The sequence below is a fragment of the Eurypyga helias genome, unplaced genomic scaffold (genome assembly GCF_000690775.1).
Source record: "Eurypyga helias isolate BGI_N326 unplaced genomic scaffold, ASM69077v1 scaffold29459, whole genome shotgun sequence".
NCBI classification, from domain to species: Eukaryota; Metazoa; Chordata; class Aves; order Eurypygiformes; family Eurypygidae; genus Eurypyga; species Eurypyga helias.
The window spans coordinates 1-13,541 of NW_010272198.1; the positions used below are offsets into that span (position 1 = coordinate 1).

At 47.3% G+C, this 13,541-nt stretch overlaps 1 protein-coding gene across 1 annotated transcript in view; it reads left to right on the top strand.

Moving 5' to 3' along the window:
* Window positions 1-392: 392 nt before the first annotated feature.
* Window positions 393-13,541, top strand: part of LOC104515178 (max-interacting protein 1-like) — a gene marked incomplete at its 5' end in the record, with an annotated part of 43,517 nt that continues 30,368 nt past the window's right edge. Inside the window, 1 exon segment of the mRNA XM_010159060.1 lies at window positions 393-525. Coding sequence (XP_010157362.1) covers window positions 393-525 — 133 coding nt within the window.

Sequence of the window (13,541 nt, forward strand, 5' to 3'; positions counted from 1 at the left end):
GGATGGAGGTGGGTGGCTCTGGCTTTGCAGAGAGCTGGATGGCACGGTGACATACGCCCGGGTGGCCGGGTTCAGGTAGCTCCGGCAGAAGGGACCAGGCGCTCTCTGGACTGTCATGTCTTCTTCGATGTTTTCAGGTGTTTTGAGCGGTGTTGTCCTTCCTCCAAGGTTGGCAGAGCCTTTACACTCCCCTTCCTCTCTTTTCTCCACCTCCCAGTCCACTTCCCTCTAAATACATCCTCAGTCATTTCCCTGAGCTGTTGTGGTTAAGGGCCTCCCCGGCTAGGCTGAGGGTTAGTGGTGAGGCCTGCCTGCTGACTGCTTTTTTTTTCTTCTTTTTTTTTTTTTAATGACCCTTTTTTTTAATGCCCTGCCTGTTGATTCTCATGCAGAGTGCGAACATGGCTATGCCTCGACCTTCCCCTCAGTTCCAAGTCCTGGACTCCAAGACCCAAAACCCACGCGGAGGCTGAGCCGGGCAAGGAAACACAGTGGCAGTGGCAGCAATGCAAGTATTGCCAACAGGTACGACGCGGGCAGGAAAGTGTGGGGTGCGGGGCTGGCTGGGAGGATGGAGCCGGAGAAGAAAGCTGGAGGCAAGGGGAGAGAAACTTAACCTGTGGGGAGAATGGGAAGAGTCTGAGCACAGGAGGATTTGGAGCTGGGACACACAAGTACAGATCCGTAGTGCTGAGAGCAGAGGGAACACAGGGGAGCTGTATCTGAAGTGGCACTGCCAGCTGACTCTGTGCCAAGGCTCAGATGCTGCAGAGGGAAGGGGAATAGGGAGATCTGTTCCTAGGGTTCAGAGAGGAGGTAGGCGATAGCTATTCCCATTATATACAGCTGATGTCTTTCCAATCCAGAAGTCGCCGCTTTTAAGGGATAGCGTGCGTGCAGCCTGAGTGCTTTGGGATTGTAATGACAGGCATGATTTGAAGCAAGGAAATGATGTTTTGAAATGGATCCCCTACAACAAATGGGAGAGAGGGAGATGACTGGCTGCTGTGTACGACGTGTTAAAAATTCAGTTCAGGAAAATGAAGCTGTCTTTCACTCTGCCTTTTAGGGCAGTGGGATTTCCCAGGTTTCTGATTGCTTGGTAATTGTAGAACTCCACGTTTTGACACTTATCTTATACAGTGCCATATTTATTGGTTTCTGAAATCTGGAAGAGATGACAGGATTAAGCCTGTCTCTTGGTGCTGCGGTAGGATCTGTCTCTCCCCCCTCATTCCTGTTCTTTTTATTTTCTTTTGCTCCCTTCTGTAGAATTGTCCAGACCTTCTGAGATAGTGAAACTTTAGAAACAGAGTATAATTTTGACAAGGCAGTTGGGAGCTTGCTTTTACCGTAGCAAGGCCTGTGCAATCCATAAAATGGTGGCAGGTGGCTCAGGTGATTAAAGCTTCCTTAAGGCCATTGGGAAGGACCTGTGAAGGCCTAGGAGAAAGGTGCCTTTGCTTGCAGTGATTCTGCTTCGGCAGCATTTGGTAATAAAGGTTGTTTGAAGTGATGTTAGGACACCTTGCTGTGGGGAAGTTTTCTTCATCAGGATCAGCATATCCTGAGCCATTTGTATGCTGCATGCTTAGATATTTTTTTTTTCCCTCCTTCATCCAGTTTCCCCTGATTTCAGGGCAGTTGTAGCTCTTTACTGTTTCCCAGGAGCCAAAATCCCAAATCCCTGTGACTTTGTGTTGGGAAATGATGGCAAATGCTGAAGTAAGGTCTGTATTTTTCCCCTCCAGGGTTCTCGCATACTATTTTCCCATCCCACACCTCCTTCTCTCAAAGGCCTTTGTCATGGCAACCTGCCCTTCTCCAGAGGAGGGCTGGAAGCACATCCCCCTTAGGAGCTCCTTAGCACCGAATCCAGCAGCCTGTAGGCTAGAGGGGGTTACGGAGCACTCCCTGTCCCTGGGGGCTCAGCATGCCCTGCTGACACGGAGCTCCCAGGCACAGCTTTCCTGGGCACCTTTCTGCTGAGACCAGCCCGCTGGGCCATTAGCATGACAGGCTGAATATGTTGCTGTGGGGGGAAAGGCAATAGAGGAGGAAGAAAAGGTACTTTCTTGTCTTATTTAAAACCTTTATTATGCAAGGAATACTGAGGCCAAATTGAGTCTTCAGAGTGAAGGCGTTACCCAGTGTGTTGCCTCCTATGTTTGTGTCAGCCTCGGGGAGTGACCAGTATCAGGTCTGCTCTAGGTGGAGACCGGAGTGGTTCTCTGGGGAGCTCAGACTGTACATGCACAGTTGGAAATGGAAGTTTCTTCTAGCGCAAGTCGTAGCAGCTTGCACTTGCTGTAGGAGATGGCAGGCCTTCCAGATGGCTGCAGTGCTGGGAAGTGACAACTGTGAAGTTCAGGGTGCCTCCAAATTCGCTGCAGTGTGTTTTGTGTGACGCTGAGTATAGCATCAGCCTTGTTTAAGGAAGGCTCTGTATCATCCCTTCCTGTTAAAGGCACAATTCAGGAAGTTCTGTCTAGTAGAGTTTGAATGGACCTTTAATTAAATACCAAGCACTTGATGACGGACAAAACTTACATTTTAACATTTTACATTTTGTGGACAAGAGATTTTTCTTAGGTTACTTTTGTCTCAAAATGTTTAGTTAGCGTAGGGAAATTATGCATTTAGATCTTGTGCGGATTTTGTAATTTAAAAGCCTTCTGTAAAAATGTCCCTTGAGCAACCTTGCAAAGCATGGTTGGTGTGTGTGTTTGGGTTTTTTATTTCTACACTTCCAGAAATTGACATGTACGTGCTGTCATTGGCCTTTATTAAACCAAATAAGCCATGATTATGTGGCACAGGGTATTTACAGAGCCTAGATGCTCTTCGGTTCATAGCTTAGATCCAAGTTTGTCCCTACAGCATGTGCAGCCCAGGTATGACAGCTATTTCTTCCCAGAAGGCTCTGTGCTGTCATGGCACAAACACCCAGAAAGTTCTGAGGAACAGAACTGGGCAGCCCAGCTCTGGATGGCAATGGTGGAACAAATCTTACCCTTCTAAGAACTACAGTGGTCTCCCAGTCCCACAAAATAATTTCATTTTCTACCCCAAACAGGGGTGTGCAGCTAGGAGGGCAAACATCACTTCAATATTTCTAATTTACATGATGCATTTTTAAATAAGGATGTTTTGGTTCAGCTTCTCTTCTGCCTTCCTTCATTTGCCTCAGTTGTGCAACCGACAGCATGCAGATTGCTGCAGAGGGGTTCCCCTCTGCAGTCCGTGAGACATTATCGGTATGTGGGTGTAGGTATTTTAAAGACCTGGTATTGCATGCTGTAATTTAAACCTGAATATATTTTAAAATGTGCAGTCTTGCTTTAGTCAGGGATATTTAGGTGCTGAAAATTACCCGCCTGCAAAAATAAGTGGAGGATTGCAGTCATTGTGACCTGGAGTTCAGAATGAACAGGAGAAACTTTTTTGTTCAAAAAAACCCCACCATTTTAACACATAGCTAAAAGCAAAAAGCCAAGCAAATCAATTAGCCAACCCACATTAAATTAGAATTGAATTCTGCCTCTTTTTAAGTTCGGTGTCGACAGAAGTATATTCTGGTTTTTGGACTGGGATGAGATTTATTGTAACATACAATATCACTTATTTAATGTTTGCTCCTTCTGAAGATGTTTCTGGGACAGAAGCTGAGTTCTAAAAACTTGCTAGAGAAGTGAAGTCATCCCTGCTGGGAGTACAGTTCTGTGGGTACATTAACGTGCAGTCGATGTCACTGACAGCTGTTCTTATGGACCCTACACATGCCGTTCTGAATAGATCCCCTTACTGGAGAGGTTCACTGTAGGTAGTTGGGATTAGACTGGGTTGATATTTATACATTTTGGAAAACAGTTGAAAAGACTTTTTAATCAATTTAAATCATTGTGTTAACAGGAAATAAAATAAATGGCAGGGATGCTAAATGATTTCCCCCTCCCTCCTATAACACAATCAATTTAATGAAGTTAAGATTTATAACAGAATCTGAAACTACATTACAATACTATATTGTCATTTGTGTTTTGGGTTTTTGTTTTTTTTTTTTAAAGACTCTCAGGCATGTAGAGGAGCCTGTTATTTTTTTGGTCTGATCTTGGGGAAATGCCAAGCACCCTCCCAGCAGCGCTAGGAGCCCTCAGCTCTCCCGGGAGGCCTGTGTTGTTAAGGGCGCTCAAAGAATCTATTGCTCAGTTCCATGGGGGAGGGTTTGATCTCTGTCCAGTTTTCTTTCATTTTCCTCTCTTCCCATTATCCTCCCTTGTGTCTGAGGCTGCTTCCCAAAGGCCTTTCAGACATCTACAGTCCTGTAGCACGTTGCCCGCAGACCTTGAAATCAGCAGCTGTAATGGGTATGGTAAGGCGTTTCTGACACGGTATCTTGAAAATCTGGGTGTCTGGGTTTCTTTGCCCTTCTGGCTCTTCTAGCGACGCAGCTTCTCATTTTCTCTGTTGTTGCGCTCTCCGCTGCCCCATTTGAAACTTTTTTTTCCCCACACACTTCTGAATGCCATCGCTTGGTTTTGTGGTGAATATTCTCTGTAGCCCTCCACTCTCATAACCTTAAAGCTGTTTCTGAGGGTAAGGATGGGGCCGTGCTGTTGAAACCCTCAGATACTCTTGGCTTTAAGCTAAATTTGCTGACTGTGTCCTGAGCAAGGATGGGGGCAGGTGGGTGTGCATGAGGTGCCTCGGGTGGTGGCTTCGTGTGCCACAGGTTCACAAACACGGGCGTAGAAGCTAAAAGGATGTGGCATGTGTAGCTGCAAGTCAGCCTTGGCTGTCTGGTGCACAAGAAAGCCTGATTTACCAGAACAGCAGTGCTGTGCAGCTGTACCTCGCTGTGCAGGGGAGGAGTAGAGGCGTTGGTGAACACTTGCTTAAGCAGAGTTTTAAATATATTCTATCTCTCCTGGCAGAGGAGGTTTGCTGCCCTGCCCCCATTGTGCTGATGACTGAGTGCCTGGCAATTTTCAGTCCTTCCTGCAGCCTCTGAAGTTAGGACGGTGCTGACATTCTGATTTTGTTTGGGGAGGGGAGGTGCAGGGGCCTGAGTGGTGTGCCTGTCTTGTGTAAGAAATTCCCGAAAGAGTAGATTGCTGCATCAGTAGATCGCCGTGTCGTTCTGTGTGTCCACACAAAGCCCCTACCCCTCTCTGAGGCTATGTTGACAGCTTTAGCTTCCGTGCCTCTATCAGTTGTTCGTTTCTGGATGATGTTTGGTTTATTTGTTTGGGCCCCCCCGCCCCTTTTTTTTTTTTCCAGCTGCTTGACCTCTCACTGGATCACACCTTACTCCACAGCTAGTGGGAGTTGAGTTTTGACTCGCTGTGTGTAGGTGGGTTAGAATCTGGCCCTTGTGTAATATGCTGGGGATAGAGACTGTGCTTTTTTCTGTCTCAAGCCTTGTAGTGCTAGGGAACTCTATTCATGGCTGAGGAGTTGGCTTTGCTTCGTATAGTACAAACCCACATGTGTAAAACGGAGAATGGATGGGATTTGCTGTGCCATGTTTTGATGTTATGCCACATTTTGATAATGTACAAACAGTGTGATTACTATCTGGAATCTTCATCCTGCTGTGAAATTTTGTCTAGAAATAGTTGGAGATGGGAGCCTCCCTTCCAGTGGAGAGTATACGTGAATATGCTAGTTAGTTTTTCAAGAAAGGAAAACTGGACAGGGCTGAGCTGTTAAGGACTGCTTCTTCGTTAGCGATGTTGAGAGAGACTGGCCAGCAGTATTGACTATAGTTAGCTGTAAGCATGACTCCTTTTTTGGGAAAGCATAGTATCAGTTTGAGTGTTAAACCAGGAAGATGGATTGCTGGTCCATGCACGAGAGATGGAAACACCCCTCATTAGAGCCCCACCATCCTCTGTAGGTTTGTACTGGATCACAGTTGAGCAAAGCAGGTTGGCAGGTCAGGCTGCACGCAGACATCTCAGTTCAACCTCAGCACATCCCATCTGCCCATTTGATGTAATTTGCCCCAGTGCAGTCTGCAAGTGTACACAAGCAAGTTGTAGTGATGATGGAGTTTCTGCACCCGCTGGCTTGAAGTTGTGCCTTTCTGTCTCTGCTGATCTACATCAGAAGCTGAGATTCTGCCAACGATTTGGGAAAAAAATTAAAAATACCCCATGCAGGTGAGGTTTTGTGTGCAGTGTCTGCTCAGTAATGCTTGGCTTTGCACTACAACTGGCAGGTTACCAGGCAAAATACAGAAAGTGAGGGTGAACCCAGCAAATGGCATGAGAAGCATAAACCTTGCTCCTTAGCGAGGAATGTGGCCTCCAAAAGCACTAGGGCTGATATAGCAGTTTCCATGGGAGAACCTGCTGTGTTCCTCTTTGCCACCCTGTTTATTTTACAGCCCTCCAAGTGGGATGATCCTGCAGAGCTGCAGTTCCTGCTTTTCTTTGTGTATTAGTAATATAGCCATGCATAGGGAGATCTGTGTGGCAGGGAGTCTGCAGAAACCCATGATTCTGGGCTGGATATATCCTTTGATACCTTCAGTAGGTGTAAAATGTAATTTGTGGTCTCTTCAGACTGTCAGAGTTGTGCGAGGAGGCCTTTGTGTAAACTAGAAGCAGGCCCAGTTGTTGGTGTTATCTGCAGCTTAGCTATAATTCACTGCTGCAGCATCATTCTGCTGAGAATTGTCGCTCTCTGTGGCTGAAGGCTCACGATCCCTTTGTCCTTCCAGATTTGGGGAAGATTCTACAGGTCGTGCTGTTCTGCAGTGATGGGACTGTTAGTCAGGGCTCGTGCTGTCCACGCTGCAGCACTTTGCCCAGGCAGAGTGGTGCTGCAGCTGCCGCCGGCTGATTGGCATCACTGATAGCGGTCGGGGGACAGGAAACTTCACATTTTGGTGCTTAGGGTCTTTTGAAACATGAAGGCTGTTAGTCCCAGCTCCTAGAGAGATTTGGTGCCCTGGGATGCTAGGGAGGGTATTTGAGCCAAACCTGGTCATTTGTTGTGGAATTCCCTCATTTTTCTTTTCCCGTTATGTTTGGTGTACAGTCAATTTCGTGGTTTAAATAGTATTCCTTGTTTGTCAGGTGTTTTGTTTTGGGGGTTTTTTTCCTTCCTTTTGACACATTTGTACCCTTTTTGCATCTTCTCTGCGTAATACCTCATCCACAACATGTGCAGGGATTTATCCTTCACGCTTTTGTTTAACTTGACCTGATCCTTTTCCTCACAGTGAACTGGTTGTCACCTATAGCCTTATTTCCATCTGCTCCCCTGTTTGTAGGTAAGACTGACTTTTTCCTTTCTTGCTCCTGGTTGAGCTTTCAAACTCTTTCTGACCCAAACAGGCCAGTCCACGTCATGCTGCTGAGTTAATTGTCTTGCTTGTTGGAGTTCCTGCTGTTGATCATCTCCTAATCCTTCCTGACAAACTTCTGCCCTGATTCAAAGACTGGCTTCTGTTTGTTCTCCTCTAGAGAGTGTTGGCTTCTACTCCCTTTGAACCAACAAAGATAGCATTTTTTTTGTTGTTGTTATTGACTATTTTGGGCTCTCTTGATGAGAGTTGTGGGTCTCTGGGGCTGTGCACTTGGCTGGCCTTTGCCTGGGCGTCTTCTCTGTGAGACACTGCCTTGTTGATCAGCTCGGCGGGAACAGGCCTGCTTTTTGCATCCTGCTGGATATATTCCCATCTCTCGTTTCTGTGCTGCCTACCATACTTCCATTCTCTGATATGAAAGTGATTTCACTTCACTTCTGTTGCTTTATGAATCCAGTTTGAAGTGGCCTAGATGATTTCCAACATTACCTTAATTGCTTGTTTATGCTTTGCTGCTTGCTCTGTGACAAGCAGGCATGTGGCCTGAGAGCAATTCTTTTCCTTCAGTTCTGATTAAAGTTCTTCTGCATAAATAAGTTGATTATTGTCTGAACACTTCTCATTTATCTCCTTCCATCTGTTACACCGTCAAGAAGGGAGAGGTCACGGGAAGGGACAGATGACATTGGGATTGCTGTTGAGACTGTTGCTGCAGCCGTCACTGCCCAGGTGCTTGGGCAGCTGTAAAGCAGCACGTAGATATGGTAAGGTAACATGGCACCAGTTCTGGTTTGCCTTTAACAGTTAGGCTACAAACTGCAGCAGTTCATGAACTGCTTCACACGTAGCTTGGCCATCTGGGAGCAGTGGGAGGTAGCCACCTCGCTGCTGCCTTCATGTTAGTTGCTGCTGCTTGTGAGCCAGAACAGTAAAAACAAGAAATTGGAGCTCTTGTGTTTTTCCCAGCTTTCCTTTTTCATGGATCTCCCAGATGATAGATTAGTATATCCCTGTTGACAGAATACAAGCCCTGACACCAGGACACCTGGGTTCTCTTCCTGATTTTCTTACAGCATGTGTAAGTTTTTGTGCCTCAGTTTCCCTAAAACAATGTGTAGCTAACAGTAGTGTTAATGTATTTTTCCTGTTTTCAAGTAGATTTCCTGTCCCTTCGTTTTCAGGCACAGTATTGCAGCAGTATAGTTGTAACATGAGAGATAACTACCAAGTCTAAGTAGAAGTGAAGAAAGTCTGGCCTGGCCCACAGCCATAGAAATGCCATCAGTTTCTTTTCAAACAAAGTGTGTTTCAGTCAGGTGGTGTTTACTCAAAAAGCCTGGTTTTCCCCAGTGCCTCTGAAGGCAGTTTCTTTATGTCAGAAGATGCATGTTGCAGAGAAGTACACGTTCCCCAAACAGACTGTTGCTCTGCAGATGACATTGCTAAGGCTATTTCTGGATATGACCATCTTCCTCAAAAGGATAATGTTATGTGTGGGAAGAAGCATGGTATAGGGCAAAGGGTTGGCATGCTGGGCCCTTGGATCGTTTCCTGAGTCTGCTGCCGAAGGGCTGCAAGATCTGGGCACGTCAGATGACCTACATGGGTCCTACCATCTGTACATTACAGGGTTCCCACCATCTGTATGTTGGGGTAGTGCGCACGCTTTTGTAATCCTGTTTTCAGGAAGCAGAATCCATGTTTGGGAACCTGTGGCTGTTTGAAAGACGTGACTTAGGATCCCAGGTTTTCTAGGTGGATTTGAAAATTGCCTGCTATGTCTGTCTTCTCTTTCTGTGAATTGCTGTGATCTCTCTGCTGTGCAAGTACCAGCAGCTACGATACTGGGTCTGGTGTGGTCTTGGAAGAGACTGAGGCCCTGACCAGGCAGTGAGACTCAAGGGGCTGTTGGAAGTCCACGGGGCAGGGACTGCATAGAGCTTTCTGCAGTGTTGTTACTCTGCACTGTAACACACTGGAATATTCAGCAGAGAAGATTGTGGAAGTGCTATGATGATCTCTCTTCGTGGGGAGCTTGGAGGTGCTGTGGTGCAGCCGCACGACATTAGCTCAAACTCCCTTGCGTCATGGATAATAGGCAGGAATCTTGCCTTGATGAAGGCAAGGAATATGCTTTTTCCAAACATGTGAGAATCTATCTGAACTTGGCCAAGTTCTAAATCATTATAGATGTTGACTGCTGCATGTCCAAGGGAGATGGTCTATGGGTTCTCTCCTGAAATGCCTAAGACACCCCTCAGAATGAACATGCATCAGCCTTTCTGTCTGATCTGCGTGCACCAGCCCCTTCTGATGCGGTTAACTGTGGGCAGGGTAGAGAAGGAGGTGGTGGACCTTTGCTAGCTTGTCACACCAGTTAGAACGCAAACAGAGGGAGCAGTGAATAGCACACTGGGAAACTCACTTCACTCCTGGCCCCTGCCAGCAGCCCTGTGTACATTCAGCAAGTCCCTTTCTGCCTGGCTTTTCGTAGGACACCCCCAAATAGTCTGTTCCTCATGTTGTGATTTTCCAAGGCGTGAGCCCGGGTGGGATCTGAGCTGAGGAAGTGCTGATGATGCACAGCTGCCAGGGGACTTGTGCTTTGAACATGTGGAGTGGCCCAGAAAACCAGGCCCTTGGGGGTCTTCACAGAGGCACCCGGGGGGACGAGAAGCTGCAACTCTGATTTCCCTGTTTCTTAGCATCCAGTTCAGAAAGCGAGGATGCTTGACAATAAACGTGCTTGGGAACTGCCTAGCCACTGCTCTCGGTGAGCCTGTGGAAAAGCCTGTGAGGAAACCACCGGCTCTGTATTCAGAGCAGGCCTTGGCTTGAGGCCACGCGTTCAACAATGAGGAGAAAACAAAATATTGAATAGCTGCTTGTTCAGCAAACCCAGTTCCTCTTGGCCGTGCAGGGTCCTGCGTGAGGGAGTCTGAGACGGGGCAGTTTTCCCCTGGCCTCTGCATGTGGTGTCTCAGGTGGTACAGGAGCAGGCCCACGCCAGCGCTGGCTCCCAGCTCGTACAGCAGGGAGGGAAGCCATCTGGGGGCTGCTTTGCTGGCCCCAGATTGCAGCAGTGAATGCAAACCGCCATTCTTGTTGTTCCGTGGCCTGGCTTGGAAAACCCTTCCCCTGCAGAGTGCCACCTTGTGCTGCTCATTGGGGCGCTGCTCTGGCTTGGGGTAGCTCGGCTCTGGGAGAGACCTGTGGTGCTCAGCAAGGAGGAGCTCTCATCCTGCTCTTTCCTCCCTTGCACTGAAAAAGCTGAGCACGTGCCACAGAACAGCGTGCTTGCTTTGGGACTGCGGCTGCAGCTCCTTCCCCACCTGAGGGTTGTGCCTGATGTGTCCATCAGGTGAGTTTTATTGGTAAACTAATGTTACCTTGCTCTTGGCTGCTGTTTTGGATTCTTCTCTGGCACCTCGTACAGAGGCACCTGAGAGTAGGGCCAGCTCACTTTGGCAGCTGGTGGGCAAGACATGAGGGTTGGTTTAGGTTTGGGGTGGTGGTGGTGGTTGTTTTTCCTACTTTTCCAGTTGCAGCTTGCAATAATTATGTCATTGTTTTTTGTCTTTGACCCAAGAATCAGATGGCACAAACGTCCTCGTTATATATCTCTCTGGCATGTCTGAGAGCAGCAACCCACCGGTGCAAGCCTTATCTGGGGTTCAGGGAGCCCAAGCTAAGTACCCTGCTCTGCTACAGGCTCTTGTGTGAGGTTGGGAAAATCATTTCTGTGTGTTGGGGTTGTCTCCCCCCAGTATAAAAAGGGTTGGGGAAGGGGTAATTCCAAAGTGTTGCAAGCAGAAATAATGATTTTGATTAGCAGGTACCAAACTGAGAGGGGCTGTGTAGATGCTGTAGGTGCCTTTGAAGATATTCACTTCTTCAAGGGATGTGTGCAGTGCACCTTTTAAAGGTGTTTTTGACCGGGTATTGCAGGAGGCTTTCAGGATACTGTGTAGAAACCCAGGGGTGTGTGACTTTCTGCAGCTCCAAACCACACGAAGGAGCTCTTTTCCCCTCCTTGAGCTGAAAACAGACTGTAGGGCCATTTCTCCATTTCCAAAGATGAATAAACACAAACGGATGCCAATATGGCTGTGTCCCCTTCTCTGCTGGAGACGGAGAATGTGAACTTTGGAAAGGGTCTGGCTTGATCCTGGGAAAACAGCTTTGATCAGAGCCTTGGGAGGAATCTGATACCGTGTCCATCTAAGAGCGACAGAAAAACTAGCCAGAGTTTGGGGCCAGGGTATTCTGGTGCATCTCCATTGACGTCAGTGCAAAGGTGAAACAGTTTGTTCTGTCTCCTCATGGAGAAGCATTTACTCTGAACCTCAGGGCCAGACAGCGTAGGGGGATCATAGGTAGTAATGACTGAGATGGTAACTTTTGTCTCTAGTATTGCTTGGAAGGAAACGTTTAGCTGGATTTGCTGATATGTAAGGCTGAGGGGAGGCTCTTATTGGACTTGAGTCTGGTACTTGCAAAGGGCATAAGGCCAGCAGTTGAAGGACTTTGGTTCCAGCTATCCTGTCTCCTCTGAGCAGCATCCTGCTCCTCACTGTAGGAGCTCCTGACAGCGTTGAGTACAATAAGCTGCTGTATTCCAAGGCTCCTGTGCACCCTCCAAGAGCCAGGCTCCTGGGCATCCCAGAGGTGAGGTGGGTTCCTTAAACTCAACCTTTGAGCAACTCTCTTTGGGCAGGAAGATTTGACTCTTGCCAGCTATCGTTGGCCATATGTTGGCTGAACACCTCACCTGCCGCTGCTGGTGGAGCTTCTCCGTTGGCTTCCCAGCCTACAGCTCGTGCAGTGGCCTTCACAGATTGCTTTTGTTGTGGATCCACTGCTGCTTGAAACCCTGGCAAAACACCAGGGTTCTTCAGCCACTAGGTTTGGTTTTGTGGACGCAGGTAGATCTAAAATGGAAAAAAAAGCTGTTGATCGCCCTTCCTTTTTGTTTGTTTTGTTTGGTCATTTGGCTGTTTGCAACAGGAGTTGTGTCTGAGGAATAACGTGCATGGAAGAGAGCAGCAGTGTAGCTCACTGTCTCCAGAACCACGGGTGGGTGGTCTTGGCTTGGGGGGTGGAAGAAAGTATTTCCTGCAGGAAGCTTGGTGGCCAAGTGAGCGTGTGTCAGCAGAGCCAGGAGGTGGGGAAGGTCTGTAGAATGGAGAATGAGATGGTGTAGGGTGTTATGGTGCATAAGCAGCAGAGCTGAACCTGAGTGAAGCAAGAGAAAGCGCTTGGCCTGGTCTGTGGATCGATGTTGCTGTTTTGGTAAATGTGATTCAGGTAACTGTGCCTTAGTTCGCACAAGCCGATGGAATAATTATTTCCTGATTAATCACTTGCTAAAGCAGAGTGGGGTGAGTGAATATGGAGGAAAAATAAAGGCTTTGTTGGCATTAAGGGCGTGTTTTTATTCCCCAAACCCCCCTTACCTGGAAGTACTTGTATCCAGCAGCATCTCCTGAGCCACCACTCTCTCTGTTGTGATGGAGATGGAGCTCTTGGAGTTCAGGGCTCCTCCGTGGCCAGGAGCTGGTGCCAGATTACAGACAGGAGGGTGACTGGGTACAAGAGATGGCACGGTCATTGGGTCTAAATGCCATCTGTGTATTGCACAAGACAAGGACTTTGAATTGCTGTGTTTTCCCAGTAGAAAAGTTACCTCAGTAAGGAGTCAAACCAAAATGCAGATATGCTGCAAATACATTCGTTGGGCTATTTATCAATATTAAATATGCAAACCAGAAAGGTCAGCTGTGTTTAATGTCATGTGGCAGCTTTGTGATTTTGATTACAGTAAAAAACCCAATGACAAATGAATTCAGTGCTCTTTAGAGCTTGTTCCTCCCTGATGCAGTTTGTTTTGTTGGCTTACCTGTGCTCAGGGAAAGTTTGGCTGCTTCTACCATGGTAGGAGAGATTTTATTTAAATAAAGAAAAGGGGATAAAGTGATGTATTATTTACAATGTCTCATTCACGGGGGGAATCCAGCCTAGCATAATGTTTCACAGTGTTGGATGGGAAGGTTGCAGGCAGAATCACAGTAGCTGGTGCAAAAAAGTTGTTGAATCTGACCTTAGAGTGGCTGACAATTGCTGCTTCCCTGTTTCTTCCCACTTTGTACGTGGTTTCAGGTGTCTGGGGTAAAGAGGGATAAACTTCAGTTTCTTCTCGTTCAGCTTGTTGTTTAAAATCCTG